At 44.1% G+C, this 24,794-nt stretch overlaps 1 protein-coding gene across 1 annotated transcript; it reads right to left on the bottom strand.

Moving 5' to 3' along the window:
* Positions 1-18,175: 18,175 nt before the first annotated feature.
* On the bottom strand, positions 18,176-24,534 carry LOC110522446 (bone morphogenetic protein 2). Its single transcript, XM_021600839.3, has 3 exons — positions 24,114-24,534; positions 22,807-23,174; positions 18,176-19,464 (listed from the first exon to the last, which is right to left on the bottom strand). Exons 2-3 carry the CDS (start codon positions 23,159-23,161, stop codon positions 18,551-18,553), a joined length of 1,269 nt encoding a protein of 422 aa, XP_021456514.1. The 5' UTR covers positions 23,162-23,174; positions 24,114-24,534; the 3' UTR covers positions 18,176-18,550.
* Between the last annotated feature and the right edge of the window lie 260 nt (positions 24,535-24,794).

The following is a 24,794-nucleotide window of genomic DNA, read 5'->3' as shown; positions in this document are numbered from 1 at the left end:
GAAAGTCATGCGTCCTCCGATACACAACCCAACCAAGCCGCACTGCTTCTTAACACAGCGCACATCCAACCCGGAAGCCAGCCGCACCAATGTGTCGGAGGAAACACTGTGCACCTGGCAACCTTGGTTAGCGTGCACTGCGCCCGGCCTGCCACAGGAGTCACGATGAGACAAGGATATCCCTTACAGGCCAAACCCTCCCTAACCCGGACGACGCTAGGCCAAATGTGCGTCGCCCCATGGACCTCCCGGTCGCGGCCGGTTACAACAGAGCCTGGGCGCAAACCCAGAGTCTCTGGTGGCACAGCTGGTGCTGCAGGACAGCGCCCTTAACCACTGCGCCACCCGGGAGGCCAACACCTGTATCTTTTATCAAAGTTTATGATGAGTATTTCTGTAAATTGATGTGGCTCTCTGCAAATTCGCTGGATGTTTTCGAGGCACAACATTACTGAACATAACGGGCCAATGTAAACTGAGATTTTTGGATAGAGATTTTCTGTCTCAGCCTCCAGTATTTATGCTGCAGTAGTTTATGTGTCGGGGGGCTAGGGTCAGTTTGTTATATCTGGAGTACTTCTCCTGTCCTATTCGGTGTCCTGTGTGAATTTAAGTGTGCTCTCTCTAATTCTCTCTTTCTCTCTTTCTTTCTCTATCTCGGGGGACCTGAGCCCTAGGACCATGCCTCAGGACTACCTGACATGATGACTCCTTGCTGTCCCCAGTCCACCTGGTCGTGCTGCTGCTCCAGTTTCAACTGTTCTGCCTTATTATTATTTGACCATGCTGGTCATTTATGAACATTTGAACATCTTGGCCATGTTCTGTTATAATCTCCACCCGGCACAGCCAGAAGAGGACTGGCCACCCCACATAGCCTGGTTCCTCTCTCGGTTTCTTCCTAGGTTTTGGCCTTTCTAGGGAGATTTTCCTAGCCACCGTGCTTCTACACCTGCATTGCTTGCTGTTTGGGGTTTTAGGCTGGGTTTCTGTATAGCACTTTGAGATATCAGCTGATGTACGAAGGGCTATATAAATAAATTTGATTTGATTTGATGATTTGATGTAAATATGAACATTATCGAACAAGACATACATGTATTGTGTAACATGAGGTCCTATGAGTGCCATCTGATGAAGATCATCAAAGGTTAGTGATTAATTGTATCTCTATTTCTGCTTTTTGTGACTCCTCTCTTTGGCTGGAAAATGGTTGAATGTTTTTTTGTGACTAGGCACTGACCTAACACATACTAGGCACAGACCTAGTATGGTGTGCTTTCGCTGTAAAGCATTTTTTAAATCGGACACGATGGCTAGATAAACAAGAAGTTAAGCTTTAATTTGGTGTATTGCACTTGTGAATGTATGAAAGTAAAATATTTCAAAAACATATTTTTGAATTTTGCGCTCATCCATTTCAGCAGATCTTGTCGAGGGGTTCTGCTAAGCCTTAAGAAGCTAACCTCTTCTCTGCTCCTCTCTCAGCAGTTCTGTCTATTGGCTGAGACATCTCTCAGCAGCTCTGTCTGTGGGCTGAGACATCTCTCAGCAGCTCTGTCTGTTGGCTGAGACATCTCTCAGCAGCTCTGTCTGTTGGCTGAGACATCTCTCAGCAGCTCTGTCTGTGGGCTGAGACATCTCTCAGCAGCTCTGTCTGTTGGCTGAGACATCTTTCAGCAGCTCTGTCTGTGGGCTGAGGCATCTCTCAGCAGCTCTGTCTGTATGCTGAGACATCTCTCAGCAGCTCTGTCTGTGGGCTGAGACATCTCTCAGCAGCTCTGTCTGTTGGCTGAGACATCTCTCAGCAGCTCTGTCTGTGGGCTGAGGCATCTCTCAGCAGCTCTGTCTATGGGCTGAGGCATCTCTCAGCAGCTCTGTCTGTGGGCTGAGACATCCCTCAACAGCTCTGTCTGTGGGCTGAGACATCTTTCAGCGGCTCTGTCTGTATGCTGAGACATCTCTCAGCAGCTCTGTGTGTCATACACAAACAGACAGAGAGCTAACTTTCCCACAGAAGATCATTAGCGCTGCTAACCCTGTCAACAGCTGGCTAGTGGGAGCCAATGAGGCGGAAGAGAGAGAGAGAGAGAGAGAGAGAGAGAGAGAGAGAGAGAGAGAGAGAGAGAGAGAGAGAGAGTAGAAATTGACGTCCCAGAGGTCTCTGTGTGAACGGACTAGAAAAGGAATTGAATATTGACATATGCCTGCTGCCCTATTCTCTTGACCTCTGACCTCGACCAGCTTTCTTTTCTTCTGACAGGTTTGCTAAGGCATTTCCTTCCTCCTCTCGTACCGACATACTCTGTCCATTTGGAGAAGAAGACGAAAGAAAATGTTAAAAAGCTTGTTGTGAGTGGGGAAAACATTACCTCTCTCTCATAGGCCAGGATCAGGGGAAAAAATATGTTCTCATTCTCATACAATATTTCCATTTGCTCATGGGTCCGTCCAAGGAGTACGTTTCCCTCAATCTATCATTTTCACTGCGGTCGCGAAAACCCTAGCGTAATTATTCCTACAGATATTGAGGCGGTTTAGTGGAGAATTCCCCTCTCTGCTGAAGCAACCTGAAAGAAGAGAAGCCTTGCTCTCAAACATCAAGTTGTTAACAGGTGAAGGTCAGTGAACCACAGGGTGGTTCTCACACTTTTCCACTACAATTGATTATACAGACACACAGTAAGTAATGTTAATTTCTTTCATTTACACAGTATCTGTGGAGAGAGAGAGAGAGAGAGAGATAGAGAGAGAGAGAGAGAGAGAGAGAGAGAGAGAGAGAGAGAGGGAGGGAGGGAGGGAGGGAGGGAGGGAGGGAGGGAGGGAAAGAGAGAGCGTGAGAGAGAAAGAGAGTGTGAGAGAGAGAGAGAGAGAGCGAGAGAGAGAGAGAGAGAGAGCGAGAGAGAGTGAGAGAGAGCGAGAGAGGGAGAGACAGAGGCAGAGACAAGAGAGAGACAGAGAGAGACAGGGAGAGAGAGAGAGAGAGAGAGAGAGAGAGAGAGAGAGAGAGAGAGAGAGAGAACAATATTTATGTCATAGCTTTCTAGTTCCACCTACTGCGCTCCACCTTTCTGTCCTCCTCCTTGTATGGTCTCTTCCTTCTCTCTGTCTCTCTCTCCTCTCTCTCTCTCTCTCTTTCTCTCATGCCCTGCCTTGTGTAAGAGTTCATCACTGAAGCCATGAAATGCTGCATTCACCCAGGGTCTACTGACTGATGTCTGGGCCAAATGCACTGATGCACGCACGCACACACACTGGGCCAGACGAAGAGTGTGCTTAGTGCGACTCCAGGAGGAAAACCTGCCATGACATCACCCAGGGGACCGCAGGTGCAGGGCCGGGACAGGAGAGGAGAGGAAGTGACTCACAGGAAGTGCAGTGAGGCAGATTTTGCCGCACACTGTGTGTGTGTGTGTGTGTGTGTGTGTGTGTGTGTGTGTGTGTGTGTGTGTGTGTGTGTGTGTGTGTGTGTGTGTGTGTGTGTGTGTGTGTGTGTGTGTATGTGTGTGTGTGTGTGTGTGTGTGTGTGTGTGTGTGTGTGTGTGTGTGTGTGTGTGTGTGTGTGTGTGTGTGTGTGTGTGTGTGTGTGTGTTGTGAGGCAGGCTGTGGGACAGACCGACTCAGAGAGAGAGAGAAACAGAAAAAGTGTGAGAGAGAGGGAGAGAGAGAGAGAGAGAGAGAGAGAGAGAGAGAGAAGGGAGAGCAGCTTGGGCTCCTGGAACCTGGTCCTTACGCAAGTCACAACCAGCTTTGCCTCTCACAAGTCACAACCAGCTTTACCTCTCACAAGTCACAACCAGCTTTACCGCTCACAAGTCACAACCAGCTTTGCCTCTCACAAGTCACAACCAGCTTTGCCTCTCACAAGTCACAACCAGCTTTACCTCTCACAAGTCACAACCAGCTTTACCTCTCACAAGTCACAACCAGCTTTACCTCTCACAAGTCACAACCAGCTTTACCTCTCACAAGTCACAACCAGCTTTACCTCTCACAAGTCACAACCAGCTTTACCTCTCACAAGTCACAACCAGCTCTGAGCTCAAGTGTTAAAGCTACAGTACAGTGTTAATGCTACAGTACATTGAGTTAGTTAGTGCCTAAAGCACTACTTATTAAAAGCGTAGTTTTGCTTATGATGTACTGGCTTTTATGTCATGTTGGCTTATGGTGTACTGGCTTTTATGTCATGTTTCTGCACCCTTGTTACAGTATACGCACGTACTGGAAAATAACTTTCCTAAATAACTACAACATAAAAATACATTTAAAGAATGTACAAATATGTGTTGACTTCAGGCACACTCTAGCCAAGATCACTCAGGGTTGTTTCTGAAGAGTGAAACAGACTTTGCGAGGCCATAGGCGTACCTGCAGGAGGGAGAAACATAAAACATTTCTATCCCCATGACTTCTCTCCAGCACTGAGAGGTGTGACAATATACCCAGCTAATGAAACACAGAGACTAACCAAAGAGGAGAGCAGGAGGAGGAGGAGGGGGGGGGGGGGAGGTGGAGAGGAGAGGAGAGTAGAGAAGAGATGAGAGGAGAGGAGAGGGAGGGGGAAGAGGTGGGAGGATGGGAGGTGGAGAGGAGAGGAGAGGAGAGGAGGAAGAGGAGGAGGGGAGGAGAGAGAGGAAAAAGAAAGACGGGCGGAAAGCAAGAGGAGAAGGAGGAGGAGGACGAAGAGGAGGAGAGGAGAGGAATGTGTGTCCTTGAGCGCACCGACCTGGCCGTTTATACAAAGCGTATTATGTTAATGAGAAGAATGTGGCGAGTGGATTCCTCCAAAACCACCCAGGATAACACAAGCCAGTTGCTTACACTCCGCATCTGGTCTGGACCCCACGGTAATCTGCTCTAAGACGCGTGGTCCAGGACCAGGTTTTTCTCATAGACCACCAACTGAGGGCCCTAAACCTCCCTTCACAACAGGTCCCTTTCAGAGCCTTGCAGGGATAGACAGAGTTTGGCAAAGGCAGTTTTAAAATGGCAAGATGGCTTCAAGATGTCAAGTTTCAGAACAATGATATTCTAGTCAGAATTAATTCATCTTCTTCATTCCTAGTCTTCCACAAAAGAACACCACTGCTGCCAATCTTTAGCTTTTTTGGAGTTGGGTTCCCAAAGACAGGCGACAGTCCCTAATCTCCATCTTCAATCAAATCAGAACAGAAGTGAGGAATATAAATATCATGAAAACTTTGGTTCCAAGATGGAACATATCTTAGTGAACTTGACCACTGCTATTGTCCCATTCAAAATCTTGCACTCCCAGTAAAAAACTAAACCCCACTGTGAGTTACCACCTTACAATGTAGAGCTCTTTGAATTGAAGTTTACTGCTATATACAGTGCATTTAGAAAGTATTTTTCCACATTTTGTTACACTATAGCCTTACACTCATTTTGATTGAATAGTTTTCCCCCCTCATCAATCTACACACAATACCCATAATGACAAAGCAACAACAGGTTTATCGATTTCTTTGCAAATGTCACGACTTCCGCCGAAGTCAGTCCCTCTCCTTGTTCGGGCGGCGTTTGGCGGTTGACGTCACCGGCCTTCTAGCCATCGCCGATCCACTTTTCATTTTCCATTTGTTTTGTCTTTGTCTTACACACCTGGTTTCAATTCCGCAATTACTTACATTATTTAACCCTCTGTTCCCCCATGTTTGTTTGTGAGTAATTGTTTCTTGTATTGCGGTCCGTATTTGTAGTTATACGACGTGTATTGTTATATTATTGAGTAAAATTGCTTTCATTACTCACATCTGCTGTCCTGTGCCTGACACACACGAGCTACACACAGACGCATTACAGCAAATGTATTTAAAAAAAAATGAATTATCACATTTACATAACTATTCAAACCCTTTACTCAGTACTTTGTTGAGTCACCTTCGGCAGAGATTAAAGCCTTGAGTCTTCTCAGGTATGAGGCTACAAGCTTGGCACACCTGTATTTGGGGAGTTTCTCCCATTCTTCTCTGCAGATCCTCTCAAGCTCTGTCAGGTTGGATGGGGAGCTATTTTCAGGTCTCTCCAGAGATGTTCAGGTTCAAGTCCGGGCTCTGGCTGGGCCACTCAAAGACATTCATAGACTTGTCCTGAAGCCACTCCTGTGTTGTCTTGGCTGTGTGCTTAGGGTTGTTGTCCTGTTGGAAGGTCAACCTTCGCCCCAGTCTGAGGTCCTGAGCACTATGGAGCAGGTTTTCATCAAGTATCTCTCTGTACTTTGCTTCATTCACAGCTGAAAAAAATCCTCACAGCATGATGCTGCCACCACCATGATTCACCGTAGGGATGGTGCCAGGTTTCCTCCAGACGTGAAGCTTGGCAGTTAGGCCAAAGAGTTCAATGTTGGTTTCATCAGACCAGAGAATCTTGTTCCTCATGGTCTGAGAGTCCTTTAGGTGCCTTTTGCCAAAATCCAAAGCTGGCTGTCTAGTGCCTTTTACTGAGGAATGGCTTCCATCTGGCCACTCTACCTTCAAGGCCTGATTGGTGGAGTGCTGTAGAGATGGTTGTCCTTCTGGAAGGTTCTCCCATCTCCACAGAGGACCTCTGGATCTCTGTCAGATTGAACCGCTGACCAAGGCCCTTCTCCTCCGATTGTTCAGTTTGGCCGGATGGCCAGCTCTTGGAAGGGTCTTGGTGGTTCCAAATGTCTTCCATTTAAGAATGATGGGGGCCACTGTGTTCTTGGGGACCTTCAATGCTGCAGAAATGTTTTGGTACACTTCCCCAGATCTTGTCTCACAGCTCTATGGACAATTCCTTTGACCTCATGTCTTGGTTTTTGCTCTGACATGCGTTGTTAACTGTGGGACCTTATATAGACAGGTGTGTGCCTTTCCAAATAATCCATTAAATTTACCAATAAAGTTGTAGAAACATCTCAAGGATAATAGATGAAAACAAGATGCACCTGAGGTCAATTTTGAGCCTCTTAGCAAAGGGTCTGAATACTTATATAAATAAGGTATTTCAGTTGTATTTATTTTTTGTTATGATTTCAAAAAAACTGTTTTCACTTTGTCATTATGGGGTATTGTGTGTAGATTGATGAGGGAAAAATGTATTTAATAAATTGTAGAATAAGGCTGTAATGTAACAAAATGTGGACAAAGTCAAGGCGTCTGAATACTTTCTGAATGCACTATAGATGCAAATCATGACTTGGTCATTCACAGCTCAGACTAACTATCTCTCAAGTGGATGATAGGTCACATTATTGTAACAGATTGGTTGTTGCCATCTACTGGCTGAAGCAAGATGATAAAGGCCCCATGTTTACAATCTGTGCGCTCCAGAGGAGGCTGGTGGGAGGCGCTATAGGAAGACAGGCGCATTGTAATGACTGGAATGGATTCAATGGAAAGGAGTCAAATATGTAGTTTCCATATGTATGATGTGTTTGATACGATCCATTAATCCATTCGAGCCATTACAATGAGTTTGTCCTCCTATGTCTCCTCACACCAGCCTCCTCTGGTGTACTCATAACAAGATGGCCAGGTCCGTCATCTATAGAAGACATTGATATAGAAAGTAATTTCAAGTAGCTTCAGAAAGTATTCACACCCCTTGACTTTTTCCACATTTTGTTGTGTTACAGACTCAATTTTGTCACTGGGCTACACATCTTACCCCATAGAGTCTAAGTGGAATTATGTTTTTAAAGAATGTATACAAATTAATTAAAATTGAAAAGCTGAATTGTTTTGAGTCAATAAGTATTCAAGCTTTGTTATGGCCAACCTAAATAGGTTAAGGAGGAAAAAGTTGCTTAATTAACTTAATTAATTAAGTCACAATAAGTTGCATGGACTCACTTTGTGTGCAATTATATTGTTTAACATGATGTTTGAATGACTACCTCATCTCTGTTCCCCACACATACAATTATCTGTAAGGTCTCTCAGTCGACAAGTGAATTTTAAACACAGATTCAACCACAAAGACAAGGGAGGTTTTCCAATGCCTCACAAAGAAGGGCACCTACTGGTAGACGGGAAAAAAAGAGAAAAAAAGAAACATTGAATATCCCTTTGAGCATGGTGAAGTTATTCATTTCACATTGCATGGTGTAGCAATACACTCAATCACAACAAAGATACAGGCGTCCTTCCTAACTCAGTTGCTGGAGAGGTAGGGAACCTCTCAGGAATTTCACCATGAGGCCAATGGTGACTTTAAAACAGTTACAGAGTTTAATGACTGTGATAGGAGAAAACTGAGGATGGATCAACAACATTGTAGTGACTCCACGATACTAAACTAATTGACAGAGTGAAAAGAAGTAAGCCTGTACAGAATGAAAATACTCCAAAACATTAATGCTTTTTGCAACAAGGCACTAAAGTAATACTTTCAAAATGTAGCCAAGCAATTCACTTTTTGTCCTATATTTAAAGTGTCATGTTTGGGACAAATCCAATACAAGCATCGCTGAGTACCACTCTTCATATTTTCAAGCTTAGTGGTGGCTGCATCATGTTATTGGCATGCTTGTCATCGCTAAGGACTGGGATGTTTTTCAGGATAAAAAATAAATGGTATGGAGCTAAGCACGGGCAAGATCATAGAGAAAACCCTGGTTAAAACTGGGAGATGAATTCACCTTTCAGCGGGACAATAACCTAAATCACAAGGCCAAATCTATGCTGGAGTTGCTTACTAAGTAGACAGTGAATGTTCCTGAGTGGCCAAGTTACAGTTTTGACATAAATCTACTTGAAAATCTATGGCAAGACCTGAATATGGTTGTCTAGCAATGATCAACAACCAATTTGGCAGAGTTTGAAGAAGTTTGAAAAGAATAATGGCAAATGTTGCACAATTCAGGTGTGGAAAGCTCTTAGAGACTTACCCAGAAAGACTCACAGTTGTCATCACTGCCAAAGGTGCTTCTCCAAAGTATTGACTCAGGGGTATGAATACTTATGTACTGTACCAGTCAAAAGTTTGGACATACCTACACATTCAAGGGGTTTTCTTAATTTTTACTATATTCTACAGTCTTGGCCAAAAGTTTTGAGAATGACACAAATATTAATTTTCACAAAGTCTGCTGCCTCAGTTTGTATGATGGCAATTTGCATATACTCCAGAATGTTATGAAGAGTGATCCGATGAATTGCAATTAATTGCAAAGTCCCTCTTTGCCAAGCAAATGAACTGAATCCCCCAAAAAACATTTCCACTGCATTTCAGCCCTGCCACATAAGGACCAGCTGACATCATGTCATTGATTCTCTCGTTAACACAGGTGTGAGTGTTGACGAGGACAAGGCTGGAGATCACTCTGTCATGCTGATTGAGTTTGAATGACAGACTGGAAGCATAAAAAGGAGGCTGGTGCTTGGAATCATTGTTCTTTCTCTGTCAACCATGGTTTCCTGCAAGGAAACACGTGCAGTCATCATTGCTTTGCACAAAAAGGGCTTCACAGGCAAGGATATTGCTAAATCAACCATTTATCGGATCATCAAGAACTTCAAGGAGAGAGGTTCAATTGTTGTGAAGAAGGCTTCAGGGCGCCCAAGAAAGTCCAGCAAGCGCCAGGACCATCTCCTAAAGTTGATTAAGCTGCGGGATTGGTGCACCACCAGTACAGAGCTTGCTCAGGAATGGCAGCAGGCAGGTGTGAGTGCATCTGCACACACAGTGAGGAGAAGACTTTTGGAGGATGGCCTGGTATCAAGAAGGGCAGGAAAGAAGCCACTTCTCTCCAAGAAAAACATCAGGGACAGACTGATATTCTGCAAAAGGTACAAGGACTGGACTGCTGAGGACTGGGGTAAAGTCATTTTCTCTGATGAATCCCCTTTCCGATTGTTTGGGGCATCTGGAAAAAAGCTTGTTCGGAGAAGACAAGGTGAGCGCTACCATCAGTCCTGTGTCATGCCAACAGTAAAGCATCCTGAAACCGTTCATGTGTGGGGTTGCTTCTCAGCCAAGGGAGTGGGCTCACTCACAATTTTGCCTAAGAACACAGCCATGAATAAAGAATGGTACCAACACATCCTCCGAAAGCAACTTCTCCCAACCATCCAGCAACAGTTTGGTGACGAACCATGCCTTTTCCAGCATGATGGAGTGCCTTGCCATAAGGCAAAAGTGATAACTAAGTGGTTCGGGGAACAAAACATCGATATTTTTGAATCTCCCCAGACCTTAATCACATTGAGAACTTGTGGTCAATCCTCAAGAGGCGGGTGGACAAAGAAAAACCCACAACTTCTGACCAACTCCAAGCATTGATTGTGCAAGAATGGGCTGCCATCAGTCAGGATGTGGCCCAGAAGTTAATTGACAGCATGCCAGGGCAGATTGCAGAGGTCTTGAAAAAGAAGGGTCAACACTGCAAATATTGACGCTTTGCATCAACTTAATGTAATTGTCAATGAAAGCCTTTGACACTTATGAAATGCTTGTAATTATACTTCCATTATATTCCACAGTAACATCTGACAAAAAATATCTAAAGACACTGAAGCAGCAAACTTTGTGGAAATTAATATTTGTGTCATTCTCAAAACTTTTGGCCATGACTGTACATTGTAGAATAATCATGAAGACATCAAAACTATGAAATAACACATATGGAATCATATGCAGTGGGGCAAAAAAGTATTTAGTCAGCCACCAATTGTGCAAGTTCTCCCACTTAAAAAGATGAGAGAGGCCTGTAATTTTCATCATAGGTACACTTCAACTACGACAGACAAAATGAGAAAAAAAATCCAGAAAATCACATTGTAGGATTTTTAATGAATTTATTTGCAAATGATGGTGGAAAATAAGTATTATTTTTATTTATTTATTATTAACCTATTTTTCTGACAGTGTTTTTTTTTGGGGGGGGGGGGGGGGGGGGGTATCTTTCCAAACTTTGTAGTATCTACAATTTAATAACAACCTGATTTTGCACCTTGAACTTTGCCCCCTGTTTAGACCGTGAAGAAGCGTTACCCAAGACACTGTTATCAAGTCAGGGTCTTCTCAGCCTTGGTCTTTTTAGACATGATCAACCTAAGGCCATCAACCTTCGACAAGTCTGAGAGTCGTTTTTGACCTGTGTGACATCAGTGCTGAGGAAGTTACTCTGAAAATGAGAGTAGTTTTTGACCTGTGTGATATCAGTGCTGAGGAAGGCTACTCTGAAAATGTAGTTTACCAAGCTACCAATTACTTCACACTGGAAAAAATTAAGCTACACTAAAGCTACCCTTAACAAATATAGTTTACTGAACTAAAGTTACTTCAAAAAGTAGTTCACTACATCCAAACTACTTTGGGAAAAATGGTCATCCCTAAATCTGAAATGTCATAGATTTACATTGCAAAAACAGTTCACTCTGCAGTCAGATGTTAACAGAATGTGTCATTTAGCCTATTAGGCAGGTCAGGTGTCAAACAAACAAGGAAATTCTTGCCTACTTTACCCATATTTTATTTATTTTTGCAAAAGAAGCATTGTGTAGTTCTAGTAATTAACTACACCACTGCATGGCAAAACAGTAATTGACTAATGAATACACTACCAAGATTTGAATGTAGTTCAACTACCACAAAGCTACTGCAAAATGTAATTAAATGACTTGTTGAACTGCATATATTTCATTACTCCCCAACACTGTGTGATATACTAAAATACAACAGCTAGCGTATATCATGTGTCATAATGACATTTACAGTTCAGTAGATTGACATTTATCAACGTGGCGTGCTGGGCTTGTCATGTAGTCATTCATCTCAAAAAGTCCTGCTACTAAGATGGAGAACGCTCCCCATAACCACACTGACTCCCCTTCTTCACAACCCTTCGTATGTATCTCCTTCCTTCCTGCCCCCCTCCCTCGGTTTCTTTATTTCTCACTCTCCCTCTCTTTTTCTCTTTATTTGTTCTCTCTCTTTTGAATCTTTATCTCTCTTCCTCCCTCTTTCTCTCCCTCTCTTTCTCTCCCTCCCTCTCCCTCTCTTTATTTCTCTTTGTCTCTCTCTCCTCTCTCCCTTTTCTTGATTATTCTCTCCCTCTATCATTCTCTGACTTAGTGGATCCACAGATAGACAGGCTACAAAGGTAGAGATCCTTAAATTCAAAGCATTGAGGGAATCGTGTACATACTTGAAGTCAAGAACGAAAGGCAATGTCTGATGTCGAGTTTATAACAACTTTATTGAAGCATTGTAATAATTTATAAGTTACTCAATATGTCTTCTTGATGATATGAACTGTTATGTGTTTTTCTACACTAGTATATTTCGTCACCTTAATATAATATGGACATTATTGTAAAATATCATCTTAAAGACTTATCTTCCTAAATACAGGTTGAATAAATAAATACTAAATCATGTATTTATAAAGTTTTTTTTTTAAATAAACATTTGTTTTTTCAGTCTGTTGATTCTAGATCCAGTTGGGACCTGGAGAGAGCGACAGATCCACGCAACATGGCAACTCACAGGAGAAACTGTGACAAGAGTAAGTAAGCCAAGGTTTTTTTTGTGAAGACTCCTGTAATGTGGTCTTTAGCTGGAGGATTAATTGGTCAGTTCAGAATATAAAACTATGAAACATGGATCCCTGTTTGCCTATTGGTGAGTCCATCATAAATACACTGGCTGCCTGGAATAGACTCATGTCCATCCACGTTGCCTTGAGGAGAAGTCTTTAACAATGTAGCCTCTTCTAGAATGAGTAGGCCCTTGACACTGCACTGTGGCTCCACTACCACGAGAAGGCACACACACATTTGTTTTACTTTTCTTGTGGAAAACAAACAATTGATTCCCATTTCAAAACCTAACCCCTAACCCTAACCCTAAACCTAAACCTAACCCCTAACCCTAAACCTAAACCTAAACCTAACCCCTAACCCTAAATCTAAACCTAAACCTAACCCCTAACCCTAACCCTAAACCTAAACCTAACCCCTAACCCTAAACCTAAACCTAAACCTAACCCCTAACCCTAAACCTAAACCTAACCCCTAACCCTAAACCTAAACCTAAACCTAACCCCTAACCCTAAACCTAAACCTAACCCCTAACCCTAAACCTAAACCTAACCCCTAACCCTAAACCTAAACCTAAACCTAACCCCTAACCCAAACCCTAACCCCTAACCCTAACCCTAAACCTAAACCTAACCCCTAACCCTAACCCTAAACCTAAACCTAAACCTAACCCCTAACCCTAAACCTAACCCCTAACCCTAACCCTAACCCTAACCCCTAACCCTAAACCTAAACCTAAACCTAACCCCTAACTCTAAATCTAAACCTAAACCTAACCCCTAGCCCTAACCCTAAACCTAAACCTAACCCCTAACCCTAAATCTAAACCTAAACCTAACCCCTAACCCTAAACCTAAACCTAAACCTAACCCCTAACCCTACATCTAAACCTAAACCTAACCCCTAACCCTAAACCTAAACCTAAACCTAACCCCTAACCCTAAATCTAAACCTAAACCTAACCCCTAACCCTAAACCTAAATCTAACCCTAAATGTAACCCTAAACCTAACCCTAACCTTAACCTCAAACCCAAACCCAAACCTAACCCTTAACCCTAATTGTAACCTTAACCCTATAGCTAACCCCTAAGCCTAAAATAGCCTTTTTCCTTGTTAAAATGTTCACTTGTTTTTTTGCTATCCTTGTTAGGACTTCTGGCCCCCACAAGGATAGTAAAACCATGAACACGCACACACACAATGGAATAAAATACTATATAAGAATAAGTACTATCATCTCTCCCAGTCATTCTGGAAAATCCATTTCCATATTAGTTTCTCCTGTTGACTGTGTGGACAAACGAGGGCCTGTTTGATGTGTTCAGAGCTGCAGCACAGATGCCACAGTTTCAGCTACGCTGGACGTCATCTCACTGATGCTTCTGGGAAAACAGAAGAAACACCATGTGCAGTGCACCACCTCTAAAATTAGCGTGCAGCACATGAAGAAAAAAAGACAAAAAGAAGAAGAAAGAAAGAGTCACAAGCGCCCCACCCTGCCTGGCGAGAGGCCGGGGCCGAGATCTCCCATAGCGACGGACGGAGCACTTCATCAAAGGTGCACGGCACGCCGCACACTTTCCAAATACAGCACCGCCAGAAATCTGGAAATCTGATTTCAGAACCCTTATGATTTTGGTTGTTGGGGCTGCAGATACTTTTGGTGTGGTTTGCACACAGCTAAACGAATGGGCCTGCCATGCCAGTTAGAGAGGGAGAGTCCCTCTCTCCCGCTCTCTCTATGTTATTCTCATCAGTTCTGCAGCCGTTCTGTTGTGTGTAAACAAAAACAGAGAAGCACACCTTTAACTTATTTACCAGATGCTCAGAAAAGGAAGAAAATAACCAGCTTTGAGTTTGGAGAGGGATTTAGTTTGAGGCCTGTGTAGCAGGTGAAGGAGGACCCCTTTAAACCAAGCATATCTCACACAGCATATCTCACAGTTGTTTTTAGCTAAACCATAATACATGGGCATAACAGAAATATACACACACAGTCTTATCTGACAGTGTGCAGTGCTCATGGTAGTCTACCCTAATAGAACTGAGGAGTTTCACTCTGCATTGTCACAAACAGCTTATGGCAAAGTGACAAGTCTGCTAGTCAGAGCTGTGGTAGAAGTGAGTCATAGTAGATCATTACTGTGACCTCTAACCTTGGTCCCCTAGGAGAGGAAGGGGAGGAGGTGGGGTGGAAGGGGGGGGGGGTTGCTGATATAAACCTGGCCCTAAAGCGAGCCCCTGGGGGGTGAGAAACACTGGCTGACACAGAGTACCGGAACCAAGTGGAGTTGGATTAGGGGGCAAGGGGGGCAACATTCAGGAGTACACCACACGTGTCCCCCACCCTGGGAGCAGTATTTCCCCCCAATCCAATGAAAGGTTTATAGACTGGAGCTATAAAGGCAAACCATTAAATCTAACATTGTTTTAACACAGGCATTTTCTTCCAACCCCCTCTTCGGACCTAAAAGTGTTGGCAGTTCAGTTTTTTTTGGGGGGGGTGTAAAGTTTTACTGTTGAACATTTAGTTGATTTTCATCACATTTTCATTAACTTTGTCAGCGAAGTGACTTCCTCCTGAAGTCCATTAAAATGGTGCGCTGTGGCAAGGTAGGGAGGGAGGCAGAGAGGGAGGGGAGAGGGGAGAGGGAGGGAGGCGGGCAGGTATAAAAGGCAGGCAGACAGGCTGAAAGGCAGACTGGCAGGCAAACAGGGAGGGAGGCAGGCAGGCAGGCAGGCAGGCAGGCAGGCAGGCAGACAGACAGGGAGGCAGGCAGGCAGGCAGGCAGGCAGGCAGGCAGGCAGGCAGGCAGGCAGGCAGGCTGGCAGACAGACAGACAGACAGACAGACAGACAGACAGACAGACAGACAGACAGACAGACAGACAGACAGACAGACAGGCAGGCAGGCAGGCAGGCAGGCAGGCAGGCAGGGAGGCAGGCAGGCAGACAGACAGGGAGGCAGGCAGTCAGACAGACAGACAGGGAGGCAGGCAGGCAGGCAGGCAGGCAGGCAGGCAGGCAGGCAGGCAGGCAGGCAGGCAGGCAGGGAGGCAGGCAGGCAGACAGACAGGGAGGCAGGCAGGCAGGCAGGCAGGCAGGCAGGCAGGCAGGCAGGCAGGCAGGCAGGCAGGCAGGCATACGGGTGGTGCTACTGGCAGGGCTATAGGGGGGGACCATGTGCTGCTCTGAGTTCTGTGGTTGGGGTCTACACTACAGAAATGGACACCAGATGAGAACTCTCGGGGGAACGGATGCAAGGTAAAATAAAATAACATGTGTAGGCCAGGGGATTGAAACTGATGGACCGGAACTGCTCTAGCACAAAATGGCTGCTTGTTGCATCACCCAGGTGGGTGCTGGGTAAGATTAGGCATTAGGTCATCTTTTTACTGAGGAATGTAATAGTTTTTCTTAAATATTTGTGTTTTGCTGTATTTTACTTGTTTTATATTGTATTAGATTTTTGTTTTTGTCTCATGAAATTGTATATGCAGGACTCCCTTGTGAAAAAGAGACTGGTCTCAATGGTGACTCCCTGCTTAAATAAAGGTTAAAAAAATAAAAATAACATCTGTCTGTTGCACAATGACTTCTCAATATACACAATGGCAAAACATCAGAGACTGAGTGAAAGTTGTTATCTTAGGACTTAGGGGCTTAAGGATAAGACATTTCACCATTATACAGCCGTTTGGAAATGGAACTCCGGTACTATTAAACGATAGATGAACTTGAGTTGAAAGCATATATTTGTTAAAATGGATTGTTTCCCCACAAGAAAAAGCCTACCAGAAAAGTCTTTGCTGATTGAAAAAACAACCATGTTGGGTTGCTCTCTGCAAGTGAGTGCATGCATGTGTCTGAGTTTAAAACCAACATTCCATGGTTCCAATGTGCGCTCGTATAAAAAACATTATATTTAGAGCTTCTTGAGCTGCCTTGTGTTCCGTTCCAAACTCTGTCTAATGCAAACACAGCAGAAAACAGTCTGTCAAACTCCACAACCTTTCCTCTCTCGTTCTCTCTCGCTCTCTCGTTTTCTCACTCTCTCATTATCTACCCCGCCAGTGTGGCTCCGGTATGTATTTCATCTGTCTCTTTTAGGACTATTCCGAGTCACTCCATGTAGGCTAGTGATTGCTTTACTTCTCTGAGAACAATAAAAGTATTAAGATATTAATTCTAACCTTTATGTCTGTGCTCTGTCTTGGACATGTGATATGTTTTGTTTTTGCCATCCCATCCTGCCATTATCTGTCCATATGAATAAAATATGAGCATTAATCCCCTGTTGCTTGTCACTTGGAGTGTTGTTCGTTAGTGTTCATTCATTCTAAAGCCCCGTTTATACCTGGTGCTAACATGGGTCCTTTGTCCTGATCTTGTCTATATTCTTATTGTGCCAACCTTTACAGAAATGTGTCTACATATAGTATTAAAATGTGTCTGTTATCCGTCCATTGTATCTGCATTGTGGCCATACTTCCTGGTCCCTTCCTTTATGGAAATTATTTCACAGCTTTTCTTTCAAAATCATATTTATCTATCTATTGTTAGACACATATTGATGTAATCAGTCAATGGTGCCACCTGTCAATGAATTTAGAGGGTGGAATAATGATAATTTAAATAGTTTCACTGTCCAGATTGATTTACACTTGTAAGATATCTAGACGTGTCTGACTACCTCTGATCACAATCAGATCCGTTTTTTTATTGTCAAAAAATGTGGGCACAATCAGAATGTGGACAAGATCAGGACAAAGGACGCAAGTTAGAACCAGGTATTACGGAGCTTAACAGAACTATTCCCACTGTTGACAAAACCACAACAGAAGAAGGCAGCCAAAAGCGGGACAATGTGCCTGAGCATGTGCATATGGAGCAGGGACACCTGTGTCTGTGTGTTTGTTTGTTTGTCTTTATTAATTAAAGCAGCTGTAGTCCTTGTGTCTTGCTGAGGGCCCATTGTGTCTGTCTGATAGCTTGCAGCCTGTCATGTCTCAAATCGCAGTCAACAAACTCACAGCATAGCCCAGCATAGCACAGCACAGCCCAACACAGACACAATACAAATCCCTCACACACTGACACACAACTCAGCTTGTTGGTTTTCTTTCTCTCTCTCCCTACTTCCCCCCTCTCTCTCTTTCTCTATTTCTCTCTCTCAAGTTAAGAAAATGAACTATTCCCAGGGGTTAATTTTTACCTCTGGTTTCCTTCCCAGGGATCTGTGCAATGCCATGTAAACCTACTGGAGGAAAACATCTCGCTGTGTTTTCCCAGTCCTCCCCAGAGACCTTATAACATCTGTATAGATGTAGCAGCCTTGGACCCTTCTGTGATTCTGTACCCCACTGCAGACCATTACATCACTTACACTGACCCTTTCAAAACACACCGCCAGGCTCCAGTTACTGTACGTTTATCATAAGAGGTGTAAATGCTTCATCTTGGCATCCACTGTTAGAGAGTTAGCTTTTAACCTTGTCTTCTCTGTTATTTTGCGGCTAATTTATGTGGGAGAGGTTCTGCTACTTTTGACCCCGTGACATCCTTAGTTTGATTTGAATGCTTTTAAACACAAATTGGGAAGTCAGCTGGACAAGTGTGGACAATTGGAGCAACCAAAGTGTTTTCTCATGATAAATACACATTATTTATTTACAAATAAAGTGGTTATAATAGAAATAAATACAAATAAAAATCTGAGCATTGTACTTCATGTGGTATTGCACCCATTTCGAAAAGTGTACATCAGAAATACATTTTCAAAACCAGTAAAGGATTATTCCTCTGAGTAAAATATTTATTTTTTTTCCCAACTTTAAGTAGACATAAATATATTCATATATATTTGTTTTTTAATCTTCTTCCAAAATAGCTATGTTTGTGTCTTTTCTGTCATATAAATAAAACGTCTTCATTGGGAAACCGGGTGTCCATATAACCTCCCTCTCTCTCTCTTTCTGAGTCTCTGCATCGCTCCACCCTTCTGTCTCGGTGTGTCTCACCGGCAGCCACACCCCTCCACCACCATATCCTGGTAGTTTTTGAGGATGACCTTCTCATACTCGTCCAGATAGAGCAGTGATATGGGGCTGAGCTCTGTGGGCACGCAGCACGCCCGGGGGATGTTGGAGTTCACAGAGTTGACCAGCGTCTGAACGATGGCGTGGTTGGTGGAGTTGAGGTGGTCGGCCAATGGGAAGGGGCACTCCCCGTGGCAGTAGAAGGCATGGTAGCCAGGGGGTGCAACTATCCACTCATTCCAGCCCACGTCGCTGAAGTCCACGTAGAGGGCATGTCTGCGGCAGTTGGCCTTGTGTTGGTGCTTCTTCCTCTGTTTCCTGTGGCCTGCTGCCTGTCTCTTGTCCCTGTGTAGCACCGCATTCCCCTGCCTGTCATGACCATAGGTCACCAGCAGGGGGCGAGCCTGGGGCCATGAGTCCTGGTCCCCGTGGAGGGAGCGGCTTACCCTGACGTGTCGTCTCTGTCTTTGGCCCTCTTCGCCCTCCAGGGTGTCTGGGTGGAGCATCTCAACCAGGAAGCCGTGGTTGTGGCGCCCCCCGGAGGTCCACTGTGACACGGCGGGGCTGACATCAAAGCTCTCCCAGCGGCTCAGAGAGTCCTGCACCAGCCGCGTGTCCAAGAGGCGTGTCAGGGGTTCCCCACGGGGAGACGCAGGGCCTCCAAACACCTCGTACACGTTGATACGATGGAAGCCACCAGCACTGGTCCTGGAGCTGTTACTGCTGTTGTGACTGGTGTTACTGGTGGGAGCTGCTGTGGCCCCCAGGACCTGGTCCCTGTATACCCGGAGCTCTGCAGAGGTGATAAGCTCTTCTCCAGGGATGGAGGTGAGGTTGAAGAAGAACTGCTGGGTTGTCCTGCCCTTCAGACTGGCCAGAGCCTCCATGGACTCTACAAGAGAGGAGAAGGAGAGAGCTAGGGTCAGTGGATGATGTTGACATAGACATTTATGTCTAAGATCAGGACATGTTTTGTTTTTTTACTGCAAAGGTTGTGTTGATAAAGGTGGTAGAGTAACTCCGTGGAGAAAGTTACTGGCAATGGAGGACAGCCACTAATGGTAGATACAGTGCTCACACGGAGAGCATGCTGCAATGTAAAAAAAAATGTAGAGGCAAACATGTATGTCTTTATAGATTATACAGGAACAGGGAAGAAGATTGACAAAGGTTTACTGTCCTGACAAACTGGTATTCTTTCCACAGAGACATTGTTGTCATTCATGTCATCATACACACACTCACTAAATCCAGTGGAGGCAAAAGCTAACAGTTATAACCATCCAGCTGCAATATGGTCAGATTCATAGATTTCATCAGAGTAAATGTCATGACATCAAAGCAGTGGTGCTCCAATGTTGATAAGATCTAGCAAAGACCAGTGATAGCATCTAACCATTATGCATGCGAGGCCACTAAATGCCATGGAGAATGTGCTGCCCTTTAGGATGTGGCTGCTACAAGATGGAGTGCTGTTATTATTGAATGTGTGGAAAAAGGAATTGCCGTCCATCATGGAATCATCAAAGCTAGATTATTATGACATAATTACGGGCCATAGGGAAGTATGGCTCATTTATCTGTATGGCTCATTTATCTTTATGTTTTTTACACCTTTTTGTTGCAGTCTATAGATACACATTTTATTCCTATGTGCATATTTGGCCTGATTGAGAAGAATGACTAACATTAGTGTGTAAAACAAATTTTGGATACATATGTCAATGTCAGCACTTATATTTTCTCGATTGTAGTCAAACTTTTTACATTTACCTTTAAGTGTTTTACAGATGGCACAAAGACATGCTTGTTATCTGTTTGGAGTGGTAAAATAAACACTAACTTTGAACTCAGGGCGTTTTCAAAGGAGGCATTTAGGAAATTCCACCCCCTCATCCTAAATCTCTCTCCAGAAGCACAAAGACCTCAATTAGACCCATCAATCCTTATTGATGTGGGAAAACCCCTTCTCTCTATTTCTCTCCTTCAAACCCCTTCTCTCCTTCTCTCTTTCGCCCACTCACTCCAAAATCCCTCTCTCCCCTTCGCTCTCTCTCTATCTCTCTCCGCACCCCAAATCCCCCTCTCTCTCTCTTTAGCTCCAAGTCTTTCTCTCTTTTCTCTCCCCCCTCCCCTGTCTCCCTCTCTCTCTCTCTATCCAGAACCCTGCTGTGTGAGTGAAGGAGGTACTGCATGCACTGTGTGAACAACATGTTGGGGCTTGTCTAAGAGTTGTGAAGCACAGATATGAGTGTATCAACATTCCTAATTTCTTGGCTCTCTGTGGGCCAAAACAAAAGATAACGGCTAATATCAGGTCCTTCATCTCTGCTGTCTTTGGCAGCCGGTTACTGAGTTAGGTCTGGAAATGTTCTGTTTGGCAAAAATAACTAAATACAATTGAAAACCGATATTACAGAAATGAATTGCCTCTCTGAAATGAATATCACGGAACAGATGTGAAGAATGGATAAGGCTTCAGGCTTTGACATTATGGTTTACATGTGTAGCTACACGGATATTAAACATATAGGACCCCCCACTCTTCCTACCTCTACCATAGGAACAATCAAAATACCCCAAACCGTGCTGCGCTGGAGCATTGGATGAAAACGGTAAAGAACTGAACATGGCTGAAATGTATCCCAAATGGCTACAATTAAGGTCAAGCGGAGGTTTACACTAGTGGAGTGAGTGGTCTCAGTCCCCGTCACCATGCCTCCTACCTGTGTGGTTTTGTAGTGTGTCAGTGGTGTTTGTAGTATTTATGTGGTGTTTGTAGTGCCAGTGATGTTTGTAGTGTGTCAGTGGTGTTTTTAGTGTTTCAGTGGTGTTTTTAGTGTCAGTGGTGTTTGTAGTGTCAGTGGTGTTTGTAGTGTGTCAGTTAGTCCACTGGGTGTCATCCCTACCAGGCCTCAGGAGAGGAGAACTACCAACCAGCCACCCATCCTGACCCAACCACTCCAATGAGTCATTCACTGGGTGGAAACTTCCTTGTGCAGTGCAACACTCAGGAGTCTGTGTAGAAGGCCATCCCATGGACACATTGGGCATGTACCGTACACTACTGGAGCTAGAGCCAAAGACAGGTACTATCAGATAGACTGTACAAAAAGCATGAGGGAAAACGTTTTTTTTTTAAGTTTCAATATTTGGTTTTCATGTTTCATTACTAACTGTTCTGGTGTGTTTTGTTGCAGCATTGTAAATGTAGTGCCCAAATGAACTATTTTCCTTGTAACACTAGACTAGAGGGTTAGACATCCTCTGAGCACATGCCTACCTCTCTACCCACTGCTATTATACAACATAGTACAGATACAATACCAATAACCTCATATTTATTTGAGCATTTAGACCAATTAGCCCAAACTGAAACAATAATCTGGTCTGCATGTGTTTCTGAGGTATATAAATGTGTAGCTTTAATGTAAAATCACGCAGTCCGCGACGCATATGTAGCTACATAATAAGTATGTACGCCTAATTACGTGGTTCTATTATTTGAACGTGCGTAATTGCGCATAAAGAGTGCGCATTGAGAAAGCGAATGGAAAAGGATAACGCGCACCCCCAAAACCAGAATGAGTAATGAACTGACTAGTCCTGTCTAAAAATGAGACGGAGCTATGTCTGCCACAGTGGCCTCTGTCATAATGCGTGTGTAGACAGTGTAGTGTAATGTCATGTCGTGTGTTATTGAAGTAGCAGCAGGGCGATGACTATCACTTGCGTACGCACACCGCCCTTTCTTTATCCCTCTCCTGTGGTGCGTGTCTGGAAAAACTGTTTTCAGGGCCCACGCAAACACCATCAATTATTAAGAAACAAATGACCCTTGTGATACCACCCACCACCCTTGATGTTTTGATGCCTGTTATAGCACAGTCAATGGAATGTTCCGGGTAACGGGTTGCATCACTGAATATTTCAGGGATTAGGCTACTTTACACTTCAAAGTTACACATCAAGTACTTCTCTGTCGAACCCTGATAATGAGTTTTACTCGTTACATTGTTAAATTACCCTTTGTTATTTTATGATCTACTTGTGAAGGGTGTGTGTCCCTGACGCGTGTCACTCTGTTAGGATATGAGTGGGCCTGTCATAAAAAAAGTGTAATTGCTTTGAAAATCCTCTTCACACTCTGAGTCATGTTTAAATACAGGGTTGACATGTCTGAGGGAGCAGAGGTGCTCTACCTTGCCAGGTGAAATATGCCACTAATACGTACCTTCGTGGTGAAAGCTTCTAATCGTGTTGGCCTTGCTGGCGGCTCTCTCTGCGTGCCTCCCCATGCTCCGGGGCCGTTTAATGCTGTGGTCTCCGTTCAACGAATGCATACGGTACAGGTCCACCATGTACTGAGGCACCACAGCCTGTCTGCTCGGGTTCGGCCTCCGCTTAAGTCCGAACATATTGAGGAGCCGCAGCTCGAACTCGTTGAGAAAGTTCTCCGACTGCTCCGGGCTCTGTTTCTCCGACTCACTGTACTTCCTCCGGCCAACCTCGGGGATTAGTCCCGCAGCGCCTCCCAGCAACACCTGAGCCAGCAGCAGTACCATGAGAGAACGAAACACGGCGACCATGGTCAGTTAGTCCCTGCGAGGAGAGGAGAGCAGTTTATGTCAATACACTTGCGCCGCCGACACAGCACACAGACAGCTATCGACAGGAGAGACATTGGAGGTTCACTGTAAAATTCCTCCCAGCCCAGCTGCGATAAATTGTTTCTTCTTCCATATAATAGCAATGTGTAAAAGAAAAGACATGTCACTTTGAAGTAAAGAACATAAAGGTTGGCAATAACATCCCCGCGGGCTATGCTTAGTGAAATAGGGGATTGATCTTTTAACATTGTAGCGGCAAAACTAAAACACCAGAATATCAAGGTGAGAAAGTTATGAAAGAGAATTGTCAAACAAAAAGGGGGTGGTAGCCTACAGGAAAGGAGAAATCAAAGAAACTGGAAGAAGACAGAGAGAAGACGGAGGACAAAAAGTCTGCAATTACAGAAGAGATAGCGTTTGGTGGGGGTGTATAAAGGAAATACCACGTAGACCATAGAACACACAAAGCATGACAGAATGTAGGCATCAAAAAGGTTCCAGTAGATACAGTCGTGGCAGCAGTCAGATAGCGCTACAAGCGTCTATTTGGTGAGGCTTTGACGGCAATGTATGACTATAATCATGCGGGATAGAGTTACTTCAAGGGGCTCGCAGGTGTGAGATCTGACGTTCGTATCCTGGCCATATGTACCCCACTGCGCAGACAAGACATCAAAACACATCTAGGTCTACATCAAAAGTACATATCCTTAAGATACTACCAGTATTAATTTTTGTATGTACAGTATGTTTCGGAATTTATGTACCCCCTCCCGCAAAACATTTTTATAAATACAACATGGAAAAAAGAAACGTGGTTATTAGATCCAGAATACTCAGCGGATGGACAGTTTATGAGAGTTTCTCAACTTTTCCCTAAATATAAAAGTTGTCATTGACTTCAATAATGAATACCTCTAACTTGTTTTACCTGATAAGGAAGCGCTGTGTCCAGTCGTCCTTCCAGCTTTGGGCTCCAATAAATTCCACATTAATTCGTGTTTATTCCACGCTTTTCCTCTGCGGGCGAAAGACAGTCCGTGCACTGCTCCGACCCCGTTCTCTCGCACATATCTCCGCAGCTGGGAATCTGGAGACGTCTTGGTCAATAAAATACAAAAATCGCCTAAAGTTATATCTATGAGGAGGAAGCAGACTGGTGTAGGCAGGACGGATCTAAGTATAAAGCAGTGTCGTTGAACATCTTCAAATGCGAACTTTTAGATAAAGTTTAGCAGAGACCGGGTGTAGAAGATCAGACTGTATAGTGAGTGTGTGGCTGTGGGAGCTTAACCTCTCTCTCCTGAGTGCAGCACACTAGCAGTCCAATTGATTGGTGCCTTCTCTTCCCCAACGAGGCTTTTTGTCGTGCAGTGATGTCACCAACGCAGAGCTGTCAATCATGTCGATTCCAAAGCACCTCCTGTGCATTTTCAACCAGTCCTGCACCTACAGTAGCCTGCCCAAACTCGCGGTGCTACACAGACAAAATTCTCCTTTAAACCTTTAAATGTGTTTTGACTCTTACAAAATAACTCAAATATGACATTTTCTTATAGGCCTAGACTTTTTTTCGTTCGTGTGATATAACATTGTTAATTTTGACAGCTTC

This window comes from Oncorhynchus mykiss, chromosome 4 (genome assembly GCF_057628025.1).
Source record: "Oncorhynchus mykiss isolate SJ-2025 chromosome 4, ASM5762802v1, whole genome shotgun sequence".
In the NCBI taxonomy this organism is placed as follows: Eukaryota; Metazoa; Chordata; class Actinopteri; order Salmoniformes; family Salmonidae; genus Oncorhynchus; species Oncorhynchus mykiss.
The sequence above is the reverse complement of the archived record's forward strand: the minus strand, read 5'-3'. Positions and strand labels throughout refer to the sequence as shown.

What these genes read in the sequence shown, in the direction of transcription:
- LOC110522446 (XM_021600839.3), bottom strand. Translation starts at nt 23,161, where the DNA reads ATGGTCGCCGTGTTTCGTTCTCTCATGGTACTGCTGCTGGCTCAGGTG. An exon ending in TAGAAGCTTTCACCACGAAG is followed by an intron (nt 19,465 to 22,806) that starts GTACGTATTAGT and finishes CCTCTCTTGTAG; the next exon opens with AGTCCATGGAGGCTCTGGCC.